We start from the raw sequence: 21,866 nt of genomic DNA on the forward strand, positions 1-21,866 counted from the left end.
CTGCCAGAGAGTGTGCATTCTAGCAAATAAAAAAATTTAATTGGCTGGACGCGGCTCACATCTGTAATCCCAGCACTTTGGGAGGCTGAGGCGGGAGGATCATCTGAGGTCAGGAGTTTCAACATGGTGAAACCCGTTTCTACTAAAAATACAAAAATTAGCTGGGCATGGTGTTGCACACCTATAATCCCAGCCACTTGGGAGGCTGAGGCAGGAGAATTGCTTGAACCCCAGAGGCAGAGGTTGCAGTGAGCTGAGATCCTGCCACTGCACTCCAGCCTGGGCAACAGAGCAAGACTCCATCACAAAAACAAACAAAAATTTAATTGGATGGTTACACAGTTCCTAATGTACCCAAATTACAGTAGTACAAAACATCCTGAGGCCTAGTGATAGAGCATTGTGTGTGTGTGTTTGTAGATTAAGTGGTATTCCTGACTTGTACAATGGGGGGAGTGTTTAAGGAGAGATCCAAGTGAAGAGGGAATGATCATTTGGCACATAGGATAGAGAAACCAGTTTTCAGTGGACTTCTCTGCTATTAATGCATATTGAAGCATGCTTGATTTTTATATAATAACTCTAGGAGACAAAGATCTCCTATGAGAAATAAGGGAATTTTTAAAGGAATGGGGACACAGTAGTTTAAGTTAAATAATAAGATAATAGATCTGTAAGCTGTCTGAGTGTAAAGTGTGATCATTATTAATGAGTCATTCCCACAGATGTAACAGCAAATAGGGGCTGTTATATACGTGAAAATGTAAGGAAGCCCAGGGGGTCAGACACAAAAGTTTAGAGGTCACTGGGGACCATGGAGGTGCATCTCGTTGGACATCGTAGTGTTCATTGTCTTAGTTCATTGTTCACAGTCATAGCAGACTGTTTAATACTGCTAGTGAAGTAACCCTGGTCTTTCTTGCTCAACCTATGATCTAGTGTTTGGCTTTATTTTAGCGACCAATTTGAGAGGTTTTTTGGTGTTTTTTTTTGTTTTTGTTTTTTGGTATGTGTATGGTAAAATAGCAAGTTTTTGCTTGTAGACTTTTGGGAAACTTAATTCATCCAAGTATTCATTGAACTCCTCTGTGTATTAGATGTCGTGAGTATAAATAGTAGCTTCACTAAGAAAAGTGGGTCCTGATGCAAAGCGTAATGTAGAATTTCTTACTGACTTTTTCCCCCACTTCAAGAGGAGAATATAAGACTATTTACATTTTAAAAGCTGGTGTTTGGACCTCCTAGGTGGACATCCCCACAATTGGACCGCCATTTCAAGGGAGTGTTTGAATCTTTTAAATGGTATGACTCAGAAACTGGTTCTCTATCAAGAAGCTGCTGCTACGAATGGGAGAGTGTCTTCATCTTACCCAGTGGAACCTAAGAAATTAAATTCTCCAGGTAATCCCTAGGACTACTAAGAGGGGAAAACATTTACATTTTATTTCCTAAGAAAGATGACTGTAGTAGACTGGGCGTGGTGGCTCACGCCTGTTATCCCAGCACTTTGGGAGGCCGAGGCGGGCGGATCATGAGGTCAAGAGATTGAGACCATCCTGGCCAACATGGTGAAACCCTGTCTCTACTAAAAATACAAAAATTAGCTGGGCGTGGTGGCGCGCACCTGTAGTCCCAGCTACTCAGGAGGCTGAGGCAGGAGAATCTGTTGAACCAGGGAGGCGGAGTTTGCAGTGAGCTGAGATTGCGCCACTGCACTCCAGCCTGGCGACAGAGCGAGACTGTCTCAAAAAAAAAAAAAGAGAGAGAGATGACCGTAGTTAATCTAAGGATACTTAAATGAGTGTGAGGTGTATATTTTTAGGGAAAATTGATCCAACATATAGCATCTTATATTGAACCAAGAAAAAGACCTGGGTATCATTGTAGATTGAAAAAATTAAGGCCAAAACATCACGTTGTACACTCTTAAGTATATGCAGTTTTTCATTGGTTAATTTGAAACAAATTAAGTTCAGTGTGGTGGTAGCATTAAAAACACTACCAAAATGATGGCTATTAAATAGGAGACTTCAGCTTACTCTAGTACAAAGCCAGGTGAATTTTCACAGACAATATCAGTTGCTGTTCTGGTTGCAGTAGCTCAGAAACAAAAAGTTGCTGTCCCAGAGAAGAGCAGCTGAGACGACTGGGTGATTTGGGAGTGGGGCATAATGTTAGTACCCCTTCCATTTAAAAGACGAAAGCTGAGAGGAAGAAGTAGAGGTGGAGGAACCTGTCTTATTCACCAAATCCCTTAGGTAGAAGATGCCTATGAAAGTAAGACTGATAAAAGGACTTAATGTTCCGTGTGTTTTGGAGCCAGGCATTTAGTGAAAATGGATGAAACTGGCTAGGTGAGGATGGTGGTGAACCTGTGAGCACAGGCTTCATCTGAAGGGGGAAGCTGTTGGTTAGCCCTGCTTCATTGTTCCCATATGGAACTTTGGATCCCATATGTGAACTTCCGGTCTTTTTAAAAAAGAGAAGCCTGAAATCTAAACAAATTTTGAGGTGAAATCTTTCAGTTTTTAAACATTGGCAACTAATCTTGATATTTAAAAATCACCATATGGATCAAAGCAAACTCAAAACAAAACAAAACAAATAGATTACATATGCAAACAAAACAAATAGATTACATATGAAAAATGATTTAAATAAATTAACACATGTCAGATTTTGAAAGGTTTGTGTGTTTCAGATGTTATCAACTTTCAGATCAGCATTCCTCTATTCAATAAATACTTATTGAATTCCTACTGCATATCAAGCAATGTGCTAGAAGCCAGGGAATCACAGATGGAAAACACTCTTGGATCTGACCTTTTAGTGGAAGGGGCACAAATAATGATACAATATAACTGCCAAAAGGAAATCTGTCCAAAAGGAGTCCGACTGGATAAGATGATGTTTGATAATGAAAGGAAGCCTTGTTTGCAACAAAAAAAGTTTAGATTTTATTCTACAGAGATATGGAGCCATTGGAGAATTTTGAATAGGCTAGTTCCATCAAATTAGCATGTTGGAAAGATCATTGTAATTCTGGGTTGGATAGATTGTGAATCTGACCAAATATGGAGCATTCATTATTGTAAGTTTTTGTCATATACCATCACTCAGCCAAAATTTGTCTCATATTTTGAGGAATAATTGTAAAACTCTTAAAAACTCCAGTCTTAATTTTTAAATTGATTTTTCAAAGATTTCTAATTTCCATTAACCTTTAAAAAGTCATATAATGGGCCAGGTGTGGTGGCTTACACCTGTAATTCCAGCACTTTGGGAGGCTGAAGCAGGTGGATCACTTGAGGTCAGGAGTTTGAGACCAGCCTGGCCAATATGGTGAAACGCCGTTTCTACTAAAAATATAAAAATTCGCTGGCTGTGGTGTTGCACACTAACAGTCCCAGCAACTCAGGAAGCTGAGGCAGGAAAATCGCTTGAACTCGGGAGATGGAGGTTGTAGTGAGCTGAGATCATGCCACTGCACTCCAGCCTGGGTGACAGAGTGAGACTCCTTCTTAAGGGAGAAAAAAAAAAAAAAAAAAGGAAAAGTCATATAATGAAAATTTGGTACTTGGGATGTTTAATTTCTCATATTTCTTATGGTGGTTTTATTAAGAAGATGGAATCCAGCTGGGCGAGGTGGCTCACATCTGTAATTCCAGCACTTTGGGAGGCTGAGGCGGGCGGATCATGAGGTCAGGAGGTTGAAACCATCTGGCCAACATGGTGAAACCCTGTCTCTACTAAAAATACAAAAATTAGCTGCACGTGGTTGTGTGTGCCTGTTATCCTAGCTACTCGGGAGGCTGAGGCAGGAGATTCACTTGAACCAGGGAGTCGGAGGTTGCAGTGAGCCAAGATTGCGCCATAGCACTCCAGCCTGGCCACAGAGTGAGACTCCATCTCAAAAAAAAAAAAATAAATAAATAATAATAATAATAAAAAGAAGATGGAATCCTAATGCAATGTATTTGTTTTTGTGGCTTGTGCTGGAGTGGCAAGAAAAGTTCCTTTGTTTTTGTATAACAGACTCTATTACTAAATTGGAGAATCATAAGATGACTTTTGAAAAAGCTGTTTACAGATCAGATTTATAGATATTCTGGGCAAATTAGCCTTTGGTGTGACTTTTGTTAACTTGAAAGAGCTTTCAGGCCAGGTGTGGTGGCTCATGCCTGTAATTCTAGCACTTTGGGAGGCCAGTACAGGAGGATTCCTTGAGCCCAGGAGTTCAAGACCAACCTGGGAAACATGGCGAATCTGTCTCTACAAAAAATAAAAAAATTAGCCAGGCATGGTAGCATGTGCCTGTAGTCCTAGCTACTCAGGAAGCTGAGGTGGGAGGATCGCTGGAGCCCCAGAAGTTGAGGCTGCAGTGAGCCGAGATTACACCATTGCACTCCAATCTGGGCTACAGAGCAAGATCCTGACTCAAAGAAAAGAAAAGAAAAGAAAAAAGGAAAGGAAAAGACTTTGGGGAAAATGGGGTAAGGTTAATATTTTTTTCCTGTATATGTTCACAATATAGATTTGGTATGTTCAGTCAAGTAATACTTAAAATAGTAATACAGTAAAACTGGATAGATTCTAATGCAGTAATTAAAATTGCCAATTAGAAATAAAATGTGAATTGATGAGTTCATTCAAAATTGCTTAGAGTTAGATAAATTGACCTTGAAGATGAAGATATTCATGGAGGGGGAAAAAACAAAAGAGACTATATCAATCTGACAGAAGAAGATGTATAAAGCTCTTTGAGTGGAGCTTGAAAGCAGTAGTAAAATCCAAATCTTGAGACTATAATCATAAATGGAAACAATCTACTGAGCTTTGGGTAAATGTGTTAAACAAAAATTTGGTATGTGTAGAATTTGAAAGCGTTGCTGCTAGCCTGCTTGGATCAGATTGCCTCTTCAGCACTGGATCTGTTGTTTTACAGAAGAAACTACTTTTCAGACACCAAAATCTAGCCAGATGCCTCGGCCTTCAGTGCCACCATTAGTTAAAACATCACTGTTTTCTTCAAAATTATCTACACCTGAGGTTGTGAGCCCATTTGGGACCCCATTTGGCTCTAGTGTAATGAATCGGATGGCTGGAATTTTTGATGTAAACACCTGCTATGGGTCACCGCAAAGTCCTCAGCTAATAAGAAGGGGGCCAAGATTGTGGACATCAGCTTCTGGTGAGAATTGTATATTTTTTAAGATTTTAAATGTCATGTTGCAGAGGATCAGACAGCCTAAGTTCTTATCTTGCCTTTTCTTTTTTAAAAATAGATCAGCAAATGACTGAATTTTCTAATCCTTCTCCATCTACCTCTATTAGTGCTGAGGGTAAGACAATGAGACAACCCAGTGTGATTTATTCATGGATTCAGAATAAACGTGAACAGGTAGGATGATATGGTTATAGGATTTATATTTGCATGTAAAATTGAGAACATTAAGGATCTCACATGAGTAAGTCATCAGGAATAAGAAGGTTTTTTTTTTGATGCTTCATGTATTGACTCAAATGAAACAGCCAATATTTGACTGGTTTGAGCTATACACATTGTAATTTCATATGGCTTGACCTGATAACCTCATGTAAGAAATATATGAGTTCTTTATATATCCAAGGTATGCTTTTAGGCACTGGGAAAAAAGCAAACAAAACAGAGTCCTTGCCCACGTAATATTTACATTCGAGTGAGGGGAAATCAGTGAGTAAGCAAATGTATTGTATTCTGTTTCTCTGAAATATAAAATATCATTAATTGTAAGACTTATGTGCTATTAAGAAAATGATGCCTTAAACCATGACATGCTATTGACTGTAAGATGCATCTCAATAGGTCATATTCAAGATATGGAAAACATACATAAGAAGGAAGAAATTTGATACAAGTCTTAACTAGAAAAATAGAGCAAGGAAGACAGAGTTCCTAGGGGAGAGGGTATCATTTTATGTGCGGTGATAAGGGGAAGTCTCATTGATAAGGCAATGATTGATCGGAGACCTGAAGGGAGAGCTGGGAGTAGCCCAATGCATCTGAGATGGGAATGGCCTTGGCTTGTGTGAAGAACAATGTGGATACCAGTGTGGCTGGAGCAGAGTGAGTGAGGGGAGAGTGGTAAGTGGGTGATAAGATCAGAAAGGTAGCAGGCACCCAGGGCTCATTGGCTGTAGTAAAGACTGGCTTCATCTCTGAGTGGGATAGAAAGTCACCATATGGTCTTGCCCACAAGAATGATATGATGTAACTTATATTTTGAAAGTGCTGCTCTAGGGGCTGTGTTGGGACTGAACTCTTGCAAGGTAGGCATGGAAGCCCAGAGACGGTGTTAAGGCTGTTGCAGTAATCTAGTGGGAGATGGTGGTATCTGTGACCAGAGTGGTAGTGGTGGGGGCTGTAAGATGTGGTCAAAGTCTAGGTATGTATTTTAAGGTAGATGGAATAGGATTAGCTTATGGTTTGGTTGTGGTGTATACTGGAAAGAGTCAGTGTTGACTGTTAAGGTTTTTGGCCTGAAGATCTGGAATAATATAGTTGCAATTTATTGAGTTGGAATTTACTGATGATTCTGGAGAAGGAGATTTGATAGAGGTGAGGGGAGGGAAATCAGGAGTTTGATTTTGGACAAGCCAATTTTGAGATACCTAGGAGACAACCAGGTGAAAATACTGAGTAAGAAATTAGGCATATAGCTGTAGTGTAGGGGAAAGTTCTGGGCTAGAAATGTAACTTTGGAAATTTTCAGAGTATAGATAGTATTCAAAGCATGAGACTCGATGCAAACTCTTGAATGTAGATACAGAAGAAAAGAGATATCCAAGAAAGGGGCCCTCCAATGGCTAAAGGTCTGGGAGATGAAGAATAGCAACGGAGACTGAGGAGCAGCCTCTGAGGTGGGTAGAAAACCAAGAAAAGAAAAGAGTTTCAAGGAGGAGAAGGTGGGAGTGTCAGATGCTGCTGATGGGTAGCGTGGGGCGGGAACTAAGAATTAACTGTTGAGCTAGAAATGCGGAGGTCACTGAGTCCTTCACAAGAGCTGTTGGCTAGAGTAGTGGGGACAAAAACCAAAATGCATGAGTTCGGGAGAGATCAGTAGACGAATTGGAGACCACAAGAAAAACCACATTTTTCAAGGAATTTGTTGTAAGTGGAACAGAAAAATGGGGCAATAGCTGGGAGGAATTGAGGGGTCAAGGAACTTTTTAAAAAATTTTGAGATGGGTTCTTTGTCTGTCTGTTGCTCAGGCTGGAGTGCAGTGGTATGATCATGGCTACACTGCAGCCTTGAACTCCCGGGCTCAAGTGATCCTCCCACCTCAGCCTCCTGAGTAGCTGGGACTACAGGTGCCTGCCACCATGCCTGCCTAATTTTTTTAATTTTTATTTTCTGTAGACACACAGTCTCTGTGTTGCCCAGGCTGATCTCAAACTCTTGGCCTCAAGCAGTCATCCTGCCTGAGCCTCATAAAGTGTTGGAATTACAGGCGTGAGCCACCACGACCAGTCATGTTTTTATTTTTTAAGATGGGAGAAATTATAACATGTTTGTTGATGGAATGACTGATTAATAGGGAATGAATGGTTAAAGGTATTTTATAAACTTCAGGATCCCATACGGCTCTATATGCCATTAGTACTGCCATGTCACTTTCTACCCAACCAGACACGTGCTGCTTGCCTAAGCCTTCTGACTAGTCATGCAGCTTTGGGTGAGAGTATGGTAGGAGCAGATTCACTTTTAAGTTAGTTGGGTTAGCTTTTAGCTGATACTAAGAACACTTTTTCCCCCAGGATTGTCAACTAGTAGAATACTACTTTGTGTCTTAAGATATTTTTTTTCCTGTAATCTCAGCACTTTGGGATGCCACAGTGGGAACATTGCTTGAGCCCGGGAATTCGAGACCAGCATGGGCAACATGGCAAAACCCCATCTCTACTAAAAATACAAAAATTAGCTGGGTGTGGTGGTGCCTTCCTGTAGTCCTAGCTACTTGGGAGGCTGAGGTAGGAGAATCACCTGAGCCCAGAAAGCAGAGGTTGCAGTGAGCTATGAATGTGCCACTGCACTCCAGCGTGGGTGATACAGTGAGACTCTGTCTCAAAAAAAAAAAGATTTTTTTTTCCCTGTGAGAGAAACATACTCTTTTTTTTGGGTATTAAAAGGTTAAAGGGCAGGACAGTTATAGAGAATTGAGAAATAGTATGGCCTTGAAAAATATCTCCGGTCTGTAACCCTAGCACTTGGGGAGGCTGAGGTGAGAGGATTGCTTGAGTCCAGGAGTTTGAGACCAGCCTGGGCAAGATGGTGAGACCCTGTCAGTACAAAAACATTTAAAAATTAACCGGGCATGGTGGTGTGCCTGTAGTCCCAGCTACCCAGGAGGTTGAGGTGGGAGGATCTGTTGAGCCCAGGAATTTGAGGTGGCAGTAAGCTGTGATCATATAACTGCACTCCAGCCTAGGTGACATAGTGAGACCCTGTTTCTGAAATAAAAAAAAAAAAAAGAAAAAAGAAAAAAATTTCACCAAAACCACTTAGAATTAATTAATTTTTTTTTATGTCAGGGCTCTAATTTGGGGGTTAAATAGGTATACATGGGAATACAGTTTAAATTAGTTGACTCATCTTGGTTATCCAATTTATAGCACAAAGGTATTTAGTTACATGGCGTATTGTTTAAGTATTATTATTCTTTGCTCACAAGATGTGAAGTGTTTCATTTTTTCATTTAAGTTACTGTCTGGAAGAACTAGGAAATGTGTTATATTTGAATAGAATTTAAAAGGTAAATGTGTTAATTCTTCCTTTTTTCCAACTCAGATTAAGAATTTCTTGTCAAAACGGGTGCTGATAATGTATTTTTTCAGTAAGGTAAGAATATGTGGTTATAGCATTGGGAATGGGGAGGGAGAAAATGAAATATGAAATAAAGTAGCAGATAGGATCTGACTTGTAAATATTTTATAGCTGAATCCTAGCAAGCCAGGCAGCTTTGCATAGTGCTTCACTGAACCTCAGTTTTAACAATAGTTGCCCTAGACACACATCTCACTTCAGTGGCTTCTGAAGCTTGACTTTCTAGTTGCCTCTCGAGTCTCTTGGCTGCTGGCAGCTTTGTGCTGATAGGCAACACAGACCCCTTCCTGCTGTCTGGATCTTCACAAAGTGAAAAAATTTGTGTGGCTATCTGGTGCTTCTTGGCTCATGTCCTGCTAGCATCTTTGTGACCAGTTTGGTGTTCAAAAGAGAGATGATGATATCACAGATGTTAAATTTATGATGAATAAAAAGTTATACTTCAGACCACACATGAAATGACTTCCCAACTTGTGTATCAGCTGTTCCAGCTGCCACAGGAGAGTAAATCTCAGTTGTAGAAGCTAAAGATTCATTCCTGTTTTTGCTGGCTACGACTGTTGGGTCTGTATTTAATCCTTTGATGTGCAAAACCTTTGCCCCTATGTAGGGGAAAGAATTTTTGTTTTGAGCTTTTAAAATCTAGCCTCTCTTTCTGCAGATATTGCAGTATTATCTAATATCACACTCACTCCATTAATACCTTCAAGTGAAAGTTTTTATTGGCATCTGTTATATTTATTATTTGGGAGTCATACTGTGGTGGAAAAAGAGATCTGAGCAACCCTGATAGAATATAGATAACACATAACACAGTCATTTCAGGGGCTTGAAACTGCTTTTCCACTGTGGTGGAAGGGACGATCCACCCAACTAGCCATTACCTTTACCAATCATAATCTTAAGTGAAATAAGTCAGGCACAAAAAGGTAAATATTGCTTGTTCTTACTTATGTATGGAAGCTAAAACATTTGATCACATGGGAGTAGAGTGGAAAGATAACAGACTGGGAAGGGTGGGTAGAGGGTAGGAAGAGGATGGAGAGAAGTAGGTTAAAGGGTACAAATATACAGTTAGATGGAATAAATCCAATGTTTGATACCAGAGTAGGATGATTACAGTTAACAAAAACGTATTATACTCAGGTGATAGATACCTAAAATGCCGTGACTTGATCATCATGCATTATATACATGTAACAAAATTTCACATGTACTCCATAAATTTGTACAAATAAAAACATTTTTTAAATGAAGGTTAGGCGGCTTTTCTTTGAGTGGGGTTGAGGGTAGACAATTTAAAAGAGATAACAAGTAGGCAGTTTTGTTGTTGTTGTTTTTATTTATTTATTTATTTTTTTGAGACGAAGTCTTGCTCTGTCGCCCAGGCTGGAGTGCAGTGGCATGATCTCGACTCACTGCAACCTCTGCCTCCCAGGTTCAAGCGATTCTCCCACTGCAGCCTCCCAAGTAGCTGGGACTACAGGCGTGCGCCACCACGTGGGCTAATTTTTTGTATTTTTAGTAGAGACAGAGTTTTACCACGTTTACCAGGCTGGTCTCAAACTCCTGACCTCAGGTTATTGGCCCTCCTCAGCCTCCCAAAGTGCTAGGATTACCAGCGTAAGCCACTGCGCCCAGCCAATTTTTAAATTTTATTTATTTTGGTTTTTTGGGGTTTTTTTTTGAGACAGAGTTTTGCTCTTGTCGCCTAGGCTGGAGTGTAGTGGCGCGATCTCAGCTCATTACAACCTCTGCCTCCCGGGTTCAAGCGATTCTCCTGCCTCAACCTCCCAAGTAGCTGGGACTACAGGCACGTGCCACCACACCCAGCTAATTTTTCTATTTTTAGTGGAGACAGGATTTCGCCTTGTTGGCCAGGCTGGTCTCGAACTCCTGACCTCAGGTGATCCACCCACCTCGTCTTCCCAAAGTGCTGGGATTACATGTGTGAGCCACCACTTCCAGCTATCCCAGGCTGGAATGCACTGGTATGATCTTGGCGCGCTGCAATCTCGACTTCCTGGATTCAAGCAATTCTCCTGCCTCAGCCTCCCAAATAGCTGGGGCTACAGGCGCGTGCCACCACACCTAGCTAATTTTTGTATTTTAGTAGAGAGGGGGTTTCAGCATGTTGGCCAGGCTGGTCTCAAACTCCTGATCTCAAATGATCTACCCACCTCGGCCTCCCAAAGTGCTGAGATTACGGGCATGAGCCACCACGCCCAGTCAAAATTTTTTTTTTCTTTTTTTTTTTTTTGAGATGGAGTTTCACTCTTGTTGCCCAGGCTGGAGTGCAATGGCGCGATCTCAGCTCACTGCAACCTCTGCCTTCCAGGTTCAAGTGATTATACTGCCTCAGCTTCCTGAGTAGCTGGGATTACAGGCACCTGCCACCATGCCCAGCTAATTTTTTGTATTTTTAGTAGAGACAGGGTTTCACTATGTTGGCCAGGCTGGTCTCGAACTCCTGACCTCGGCCTCCCAAAGTGCTGGGATTACAGGCATGAGCTACCGCGCCCAGCCCCAGCTAAGTTTTTTAAAAAGAGTTTCCGTAACCATTCTCTTAAGTGATCTCAGAACTGATCCTCTGAGGTGGGTTGAGTATATGTAACTTTAAATTGGAAACTGAGACACAGAGATTTAGAGACTTGGCAGGGGCCACACAATGAGTTGATGGTAGAGTGCTTTATTATAGTTAAATGAGTAACTATCAAGTTAAATATAAAAGAATTTATTTTAAATTTTAATTCTTGAGAGGCAGCTGTGAATTTTTTGTTTTGTGGTCTACCTATTTAATTAGAGGAAATAATGGAGTTTTCGCTCAGGAGAATTCACTTGAATGTTTTTGTTTTTATTTGTAGCACCCAGAGGCCTCCATTCAGGCTGTTTTTTCAGATGCCCAAATGCATATTTGGGCATTAGAAGGTAAGCAATGACTGTGAACTGTAACTGTGATTTTAATTGTCAGTTAAATATTGAAGTATAATTCATGAAAGGTCAGTTCTGGTCCTTGATTTCAGTCTTTGAATGTACAGATTCGTTTTTATATCTTTGTTTTATATAGATCATTTTGAAAAATATATTTAGGCGTATTTTGATTTGGGCACAATTTTTTCTTGTATGCAAGCAGAGAAACTGAGCCTGGGTTCTTTTTTTTTTTTTTTTTTTTTTGAGACAGGGTTTTGCTCTGTTGTCCAGGCTGTAGTGCAGTGGTATGAACATGGCTCACTGTATCCTCAACCTCCTGGGCTCAAGCAATCCACCTCAGCCTCCTGAGTAGCTGGGGCCACGGTTGCATACCACCACGCCCTGTTAATTTTTGTTTTAAAAAATTTTTTTGGGCCGGTTGCAGTGGCTCACGCCTGTAATCCCAGCACTTTGGGAGGCGGAGGCAGGCGGATCACCTGAGGTCAGGAGTTCGAGACCAGCCTGGCCAGCATGGTGAAATCCCTTCTCTACTAAAAATACAAAAATTAGCTGGGCATGCTGGCATGCGCCTATAATCCCAGCTACTCGGGAAGCTGAGACTGGAGAATCGTTTGAACCCGGGAGGCAAAGGTTGCAGTGAGTCGATATCATACTACTGCACTCCAGCCTGGGTAACAAATAGCGCAACTCCATCTCAAAAAAAAAAAAAAATTTTTTTTTTTTTGTAGAGACGAGGTTATCTAGGCTGGTCTCAAACTCCTGGGCTCAAGTGATCTTCCTGCCTTGACCTCCCAAAGTGATGAGATTACAGGTGTGAGTCACCACACTTAGTCTTTTTGTTTGTTTGTTTGAAGAGATGGAGTCTTGCTGTGTCTCCCAAGCTGGAGTTCAATGGCATGATCATAGTTCACTGCAACCTTGAACTCCTGGGCTCACGCAATCCTCCTCCCTCAGCCTCCTGAGTAGTTTGGACTACAGGTGCATGCCACCATGCCCAGCTAAGTTTTATATTTTTTGTATAGAGACAGGGTCTTGCTATGTTGCCCAGGCTGTTGAGGCTGGATTCTTCTATATCTTTCTCTACTTCAAAAAAGTGCAACAGATAGATGGTTTTTGACTTATGTTAATTTATGTTAAATATGAAAACTTAGTTGTTAAAGAGCTGTTTCTTTTCATCTTATAGATACAGCCTTCTCAGGGCTTAAATGTTGCTCAGAGGCCTTTCCTGACCATTCTCTGAAAAGTATCCTCTTTTCAGAGAATACTGTATGCCCTTACCACGTTTTTTTTTTTTTTTTTAATTTCCTGGCACATATCATTACCCAACACTATATTATTTTTAAAATTTTCTTCCTAATAGAATGTAAAGCCAGAGACTGTTATTTTATTCATAACTAATGCAATTGAGTACTTTTTTCAGTGCCTATTCCAATTTTTTTGCCCATTTTTCTATTGAATTGCTCCTCCCTTTATTTATTTATTTATTTTTTTACTTTTTATTTTTGAGACAGTCCCACTCTGTTGCCCAGGCTGGAGTGCAGTGGTGTGATCTTGGCTAACTTTGACCTCTGCCTCCTGGGCTCAAGTAATCCTCCCACCTCAGCCTCCCGAGTAGCTGGGACTATAGGTTTGTGGCGCCACACCTGGCTAATTTTGTATTTTTTGTAGAGAAGGCGTTTCACCATGTTGCCCAGGCTTGTCTCGAACTCCTGGGCTCAAGTGATCTTCCCACCTCAGCCTCCCAGAGTGCTAGGATTACAGGTGTGAGCCACCGTGCCCAGCCTTTATTTCTTTTTATATTCAGAATATTAATCCTTCCTAAAATAGATGTATTTCAAATAGTTTTGCCTAATTTTGATTCACTTTTAACCTTTCTTTCTTTTTCTCTTGAGGTCTGTCGCACTTAGTAGCAGCATCATTTACAGAAGATAGATTTGGAGTTGTCCAGACTACACTACCAGCTATCCTTAATACTTTGTTGACGCTGCAAGAGGTAAGAAATCTGTGGGTTGGGAGGGGGTAGAGGTCATCTTCCCCTCCCACCCAGTGCTTTGTTTGTTTCCTATATATCACATTTATCGAGTGACAAAACATGTCGGAAGTTAAAATAATGATACTTTTTCACCCTCAGGAGATTACAATCTAAAAGACAGAAAAGAGGCCGGTGTGGCTCATTCCTATAATCCTAGCGCTTTGGGAGGCTGAGGCTGGAGGGTCGCTTGAGGTGGAGAGTTTGAGATCAGCCTAAGCAACATGGCAAGACTCGGTTTTTACAAAAAATAAAAAATTAGCTGGCCATGGTGGTGTATGCATGTAGTCCCAGCTACTCAGGAGCCCGAGGTGGGAGGATCATTGGAGCCAGGAGTTTGAGGCTGCAGTGAGCTACGATTTCACCACTGCACTGCAGCCTGGGTAACAGAGCGAGACCCTGTCTCTATTTTAAAAAACAAAACTAAAAGATGGTTTAGGAAGATAAAACTTTTAATCTGCTTATAAAATTTTACAGAAACAGAAAAAGAAAGTATACTAAACCTGTAGGATATGCCTCTGGTATTAAACACATTGTTTAAAATATTAGACTTCTGTTCACTGACAAAAGTAAATCCTTACACAATTTGTAGCTACCAAAAGTGACCTGTGATTAAATGACCCATGCAGATAAGTGCCCTATTGGGTTGAGGCTCAAGAACTGAGGCCAGTAGATGCCTGTCACCAGGCTTGATGGCTAGTTTTAACTAATAGGTTTTCTTGGTCCTAGACTTAAAGAAGGGCAAAAAATAAAACACATGCTTTCTGCTTTGCAGTAGGCTTCTTTTTCTAACTTCATGTTACTTGGTACTTTTTATGTCACTTTATAATGTTAGTTACGTGTCACATGACAGCTATAAACACTAAGGGCTGAAGGCATTTAGAGATAGCTTCTGGAGGCTGGGTGCAGTGGCTTGTACCTATAATCGCAACACTTTGGGAGGCTGAGGTAGGCGGATCACCTGAGTTCAGGAGTTCACGACCAGTCTGGGCAACATGGTAAAACCCTATCTCTAAAAAAATAGAAAAATTAGCTGGGTGCAGTGGTGTGAGCCTGTAGTCCCAGCTACACGGGAAGCTGAGGGAGGAGAATCGCTTGAACCCAGGAGGTGGAGGTTATAGTGAGTGGAGATCGTGCCACTGCACTCCAGCCTGGACCACAGAGCGAGACCTTGTCTCAAAAGTAAATAAATAAATAAATAAATAAATATAGCATCTGGTGTATATAGTAGGCCTTCTGGAGGAAGTGGAATTGAATTAGGCTTAAATGATAACTGGTGCATCTTTTGGTCTTGAGAAACCATTTAAGATATGAAGAGAAGCCTGGGCAACATGATGAAACTCCGTCTCTACAAAAAATTTTTAAAAAATTAACAGGGTGTGGTGGTGTGCACCTGTAGTCCCAGCTACTTATGAGGCTGACGGGGGAGAACTGCTTGAACCTGGGAGGTAGAGGTTGCAGTGACCCAAGATTATGCCATTGCACTCCAGCCTGGCTGACAGAGTGAGACTCTGTCTCAAAAAAATAAAAGATAATGAAGAGAAAATGTGCTTCTCCATTTCTTTCTTTAACACTCAATTCATTTTACCTATTAGAAAATCTTACCCATCAAAACCAGTGATTCTTTTGCTTTGAGCACTTTTTGTGAGTACCTTCTCATGTATGTTACTTGAGATGTGTGTGTCTACATGGGTAGTTTTATTATTTGTACTCTTTCCCAAGTGTCATTTTGTAAATAAATAGTTTCCTAGTAATTCCCTGCAGCTTCGAGTATTGGTTTATCTGACTGCACAATAGGATGACCATGATTTGGGCATATCTTTGATGGTCATAACATTATTTTTTGTCACTCTGGCAGTGTAGTTAAAACAACAATAATGGTATAGTGCTTATAGTCTAGAGTAATGTGATATCATTATTATTTGATCTTTACAACCATCTTGTGAGTCAGCAAGGTGGAAGTGTTTTCGCCCTTTTTTAATAGATGAGGGAGGCTTAGTAGTACAGCAACTTACCTCAGATCTCACACACAATCTCCTAGGTGGCAGAGCTGGGACTAGGACCCAGTCTGATTGCAGGGCATTAGCAGTGCAGTAGACCCTGGAAAAAGCTACATATCCACATCCCTCCCCCGTTTTGTTTTTTTTTTTTTGAGATAGACTCTCTGTTGTGTTGCCCAGGCTGGAGTGCAGTGGCGTGATCTCAGCCCACTGCAACCTCCGTATCCCGGTTTCAAGTGATTCTCCTGCCTCAGCCTCCTGAGTAGCTGGGAGTACAGACACATGCCACTATGCCCAGGTTGTAGTACAGTGGTGTGATCTCAGCTCACTGCAAGCTCTGCCTCCCGGGTTCACACCATTCTCCTGCCTCAGCCTCCCGAGTAGCTGGGACTACAGGTGCCTGCCACCACGCCCGGCTAATTTTTGTATTTTTAGTAGAGACGGGGTTTCACTGTGTTAGCCAGGATGGTCTTGATCTCCTGACCTCGTGATCCGCCCACCTCGGCCTCCCAAAGTGCTGGGATTATAGGCGTGAGCCACTGTGCCCGGCCTGATTTATGTATTTTTAGTAGAGATAGGGTTTCACCATGTTGGCCAAGCTGGTCTCAAACTCCTGACCTCAGATAATCCGCCTGCCTCGGCCTCCCAAAGTGTTGGGATTGCTACAGGCGTGAGCCACCGCGCCTGGCTTGATCCACATGCCTTATTCTTTCTTCAGAGAGAATGATTCTACCCTTAGAACTGTAACTTTCAAACTTTTTGGACTGTGGTCTGCAGTACATTTACATTAGACTCAGAATATAGTGTGTGTGTGTGTGGATAACAGAAATAAAGGATTCTTGGAACAGTACTCACCTTTTACTATGTGTAGTGCATTTTAATATTTTTCATTCCATTTCATTTTTTAAAATGCTGGCTAAAACTCACTGAATTGATTTCATACAGATCACACTGCCTGCCCTAGAGGTATTCTATACCAAAATTACTCTGCTTTTACCTCCACCACCATCAGAATTTCTAGTTCTTCATAGTTGGATAGAAGGAAAGCAATCTGTTTGATTATAGTCATTCATACCTTTGAGTAGGAAAATAGGAATTACAGATTTGTCAAAAGGTCAAGCCCTGTCTTACTCTGTTTCATGCTACTATAACAGAATACCACAGACTAGGTAATTTATAACAAACAGAAACAATTTGGCTCATGGTCCTAAAGGCTGGGAAGTTCAAGATTGAGGGGCTGCATCTGGTAAGGGCCTTCTTGCTGAATCATAACATGGCAGAAGGGATCACCTGAACAAGAGAGAGCAAGAGATCGAACTCACAGTATTAAACCCCTCTATAATCTGCATTAATTCATTATTGAGAGTGATCCTCTTGACCTAAACACCTCCCATTAGGCCCCACCTCTCAACACTGCTGCATTGGAGATTAAGTTTCCAGCACATGCTTTTGGGTGACAAATTTAAGTCATAGCAGGCCCTATTTACTTAGAAACAGGGGAGTTAGAATGGAGAATACTTTCGAGGGGCAGAGTAGAACGAGGCAAAGAAGCATATTTTGGGATGTTGAGAAAAGATGGAACAAAGAGAACAGGACCAGTGACCTGATACTTAGCTTCTCAGTATAAAACTCCTCCTTGTATGAGGCTTATAATATCTATTTTCCCTTAAGCCACATCATGGCCAACCTTTTGGTCATGCTCTGCCATCATCAGATTTTGCAAACTGCCTCACAGTCTTTTTTTTTTTTTTTCCACTCTACATCCTGAGGTTGATTGTAATGAGTAATTCAGAGTCTGTGTGGGTAATCTGCCTCACACCCTGTCTGCACAATTCTTTGACTTCCTCCTCTTCACTACCCATTTGTATACCCTCTCAACCCACAACTATCACCTAGGCCCAATTATCCCCTGAATACTCCACCGCCAGAGCTTGAAACTCCAGGATTCTACCCTGTAAGCTAGAGTCTTTAAATGTTTTTGTTCCAGAGATTCCTTTGGCAGTCTGTTGAAGCCCATGGACTTCTCAGAATCATGTTCTTAAATGCATAAAGTGCTTAGGATTAGAAAGAAAATCAGTTATATTGAAAATATCAAGATGTTAAATTTATGATATAGTAATATGTGGTTTTTAATTATTGCATTACATAACAAGATCTGTCAGTGAGTCCAATAACTTATTTTGAGGTAGGTATAAGATGAATGATATTTCAAGATAACTATAACAATCGTATTGGGATATGGAGATGTTGGTGATTTCTGTTGGTGACAAAGTCACAGGAACTGCTAATGCTACTACGATTTGTTGCTTACATTCATAGTTGAAGGAAATGCTAAATTTTAATTAGATCTTAGTAAAGATAAATGTGTAATTCAAGTTTGTACCCCCTGAATTTTTCCCTTAGGTCTATGGACCCAATGTAAGAGCCCTTGCTCCAGGCACAGTCCTTTCATGTCCTTGCTGCTTCTGTACAGTTTCTTTGATTCTACCAGGATTTCCAGTTCCTTTTCCCCATGTTCTTTGTCTTTCAGCTCCCTCCTGACTACGTATATGCCTTTCTGTATCCAGTTTAGACCTTGTAGTCTATTATTTCAACCACTTTATTACCAATTCCTTCAACTCCTTTGTCCCTATCTCCTTGAGCTGCACCCATGTGGCAGTTCCATTACCCACCCATTCTCTTGCTGATCCTTCCTGCCTTGCTTCAGGATCTTGGCATTTTTGTCCTGAATTATTACATCCTCTTGCCCCTATGGACTCTCAACTGAGTTACTTCGTGCTCTGATTCCAGCCACTCTGCTATTCCCATGAGTCCTCTGCTCTTATAACTACCATAGACTATTCAGTCTCTGCCTTCCACCAAATATATCTTATTTTCTTAACTTGACTCTAACTGCACTTGCTGCCTTTTCTTTCCTTTTTTGTCTAGAACATATTTTTCTCCTTTGGTCTGGCTCTACCCTGTAACTCCCCCCTCAACACTTTATTGTCTTTATTGACTTTTATTGTCTCCTCTTCATATTAGCTAGAGTAGAGGTGGGGACTTTGTCTCGCCTCTATTCCCATCATCTGATATAGTACCTGGCAAATGACAGGCACTTATTAAATGCTTGTTGGATGGCTGCTGGATTGCATCATTGCTGGTTCAGTGGACGAAGACTTCTGTTTTGGGGCTTAAATTTAGTGACAATTCTGATGCAATGGGTTGATTAAAATGCTCCCAAACCATCTTTTTGTTTTGAGAGGCAGGAATGTGATGTGACTCATATGATCCCTGTTACATATTTTTGGCTTTCTGTTCTTTGGTCTAAAAGGGATCAAAGCGAAGAGAGTAAGTTTAAGTATCTGTAATTTAAGGCAAGTTGTACATTACTGGCTTCTGGGTGTTACTAAGGAACAATTGTGTGGAACTGTTCTATCCTTTTGTTTTACTTTTCAGTATCAATAACGTCAGCCGTTTCACTGAATCATTAAAGGCAAAATGTGAAAGGGAAGGGGAGCCTTTCATTCTTCAAACTATTCAGAGGGCAAGGAGTAGAGTGATGGATATGCTAGCTAGCTCAGTGGTTTCAGCCAGTGGCCAGACCATCCTGGAGATCACTGTTATTATAAGGGACATACGTACTTTCATTTGAATGATTACCATTTCTCCAACATTTTTGCAGCTGTTTTCTCAGAGGTTTTTACATGCTGTTTTGGTTAATTAAAATACAAATTCATTTGAAAGCATTGCTGAGTTCATAGTAGTTATTTCGTTTATCAGTGGATGGACAACAAGTATTATCCTCTGGAGGTCCACAGGATTTTATTGTTGTTTTTAAAAAGGGTGCTTACATACAAAATGTTAGGAACCAAAATGATATATTTTATAATTAAAATTTTTTGGCTAAGTACGTTGGCTCATGCCTGTAATCCCAGAGTTTTGGGAGGCTGAGGCAGGAGGATAGCTTGAGGTCAGGAGTTCAAGACCAGCCAGGGCAACATAGTGAGACAGTGTCTATAAAAAAATTTTTAAAAATTAGCCAGGTGTGATGATGCTAGCTTATAGTTCCAGATACTTGGGAGGCTGGGGCTGAAGGATCACTTAAGCTCAGGAATTTGAGGCTGCAGTGAGCTTTGTGACTGTACTCCAGGCTGGGCAACAGAGTGAGACCCTGTCTCTAAAAAAAAAAAAAAAAAAAGAAGAAGAAGAAAAACTAAACTTAGTAAAATATACATAACATAAAAATTAACCTTTTTAATCTAATTTTTAGTGTATGGTTCTATGACATTAAATATATTCACATTGTTACGCAGTCATCACCACCATCCATCTCCAGAACCTTTTCATCTTTAAAATATGTTTTACATTCTTTAGATAGCCTTGGTTTCTATGGAAAGGCCAATGTCATCCTAATGAAGTTGATCAGCCCTATCTATTATATTTTTTGCCTCGTCACTTGAAGGTCAAATTTTGATCTATTTGGAATATTGATGTTTACCTTTATGCCATTCACGATCCATCCCTCCAGTAACTATTTAATTATCAAGCAATTAGCATGTGATACGATACAGAATGGAAAAAGACAGGGTTCCTGCCCTCTGGGAGCTTACAGGATGTAAAACAGATAATCATACAAAGAACTACAGTTGTAGTCAGTGCCACAGTGCCACTGTGCATAGAAATGCAGGATGAGGCTGGGCGCGGTGGCTCACACCTGTAATCCCAGGACTTTGGGAGGCCGAGGTGGGTGGGTCACCTGAGGTCGGGAGTTTGAGACCAGCCTGGCCCACATGGTGAAACCCTGTCTCTACTAAAAATACAAAAAATTAGCCGGGCGTGGTGGCGGACGCTTGTAATCCCAGCTACTCGGGAGGCTGAGGTGGGAGAATCTCTTGAACCTGGGAGGCAGAGGTTGCGGTGAGCTGCGATTGTGCCGTGATTGTGCCATTGCTCTTCAGCCTGGGCAACAACAGCAAAATTCCATCTCAAAAAAAGAAAAAAAGAAATGCAGGATGATCAGAGAATATATGACAGGTGAATCTGAGCTAGTCTTGCAAGTAGGGGATAGAGAGATGTGAGATAATTAATGGTTCCTGGAGAAGGTAGGGATTGGAAGGAGGAATGGGGGAAAGAAAGGAATATTCTTGAGGGCCAGAGCTATGGATTTGAAGGCCCAGAGACCCTTGACCAACATTGTACCAGTCAGAGTCTATTCTTGGTTTCTGTAAAGTCCTATGCTGCTTTACCTAACATTTGCGTAGTATTCCAAAAGAAATGCTTTAAAAATGTTTTTTGTAAAACCCTGTGAGGTTAAAAAGCGGCTTATTTTGCATGCTGAAGTCTCTTTCAGAAACTATTTTCTGTGTGAGTACAACTTATTCATGATTGTACCTCGTAAATGGCTGAGTCAAAATTGGAAACTAGGGTTTTGGACCCCAAGTCCTTCACAGGCCACCCTTTTAGATTACCTTTGGGAGAGCTTGGCAGAGTTTTGCATTTCTTAACCTCCTTTTTCACGATAGAATGGCAGTATGGCAGATGTGCCAAAGTGTGAGATCTGGAATCAGACTGACTTGTGTCTGAATTCCAGCTTCTACTGTTTCCTAGTTGGAAAATAACATTTATTATATTTCTTCGAATCTAAGATGCCATTAATTGGAACATATACCTTCATTTCAGAAAGCATAAAATGTAAAAAGAAAAAAAAGTATATTATAGAACTAATAAATATGGCAATCTCTAAACATCAGTTTTTATATCTGGAAGATGGGAGTGATGATAATGGTAGCTAGCTACCTCATAGGGTTGTGAAGAATAAATGAGATTATCTCTGTAAAGCCCTTGGCATGTGTGACCCATACTAGGTGCTTAGTAAATGTTAGCTCTTACTACTTTGTTGTCATTATTCCTATGTTACATGACAATTTTTTTTTTTTTTTGCAACAGAGTCTTGCTCTGTCACCCAGACTGGTCACTGCAACTTCACATGCTGGGCTTAATTGATCCTTCCTCCTCAGCCTCCCAAGTAGCCGGGACCACAGGCACGCACCACTATGCCCA

The 21,866-nt window shown here is 40.9% G+C and overlaps 1 protein-coding gene across 4 annotated transcripts in view; it reads left to right on the plus strand.

The window, feature by feature from the left end:
* Positions 1-21,866, plus strand: part of NDC1 (NDC1 transmembrane nucleoporin) — a 72,629-nt gene that overhangs the window by 37,324 nt on the left and 13,439 nt on the right. For all 4 annotated transcript variants that reach the window (XM_054558021.2, NM_001131932.1, XM_024249748.3 and 1 more), the window contains 6 exon segments: positions 1,246-1,401; positions 4,946-5,191; positions 5,286-5,401; positions 8,829-8,879; positions 11,729-11,792; positions 13,688-13,788. In XM_054558021.2, coding sequence (XP_054413996.1) covers positions 1,246-1,401; positions 4,946-5,191; positions 5,286-5,401; positions 8,829-8,879; positions 11,729-11,792; positions 13,688-13,788 — 734 coding nt within the window.

This window comes from Pongo abelii, chromosome 1, assembly GCF_028885655.2.
Source record: "Pongo abelii isolate AG06213 chromosome 1, NHGRI_mPonAbe1-v2.0_pri, whole genome shotgun sequence".
NCBI classification, from domain to species: Eukaryota; Metazoa; Chordata; class Mammalia; order Primates; family Hominidae; genus Pongo; species Pongo abelii.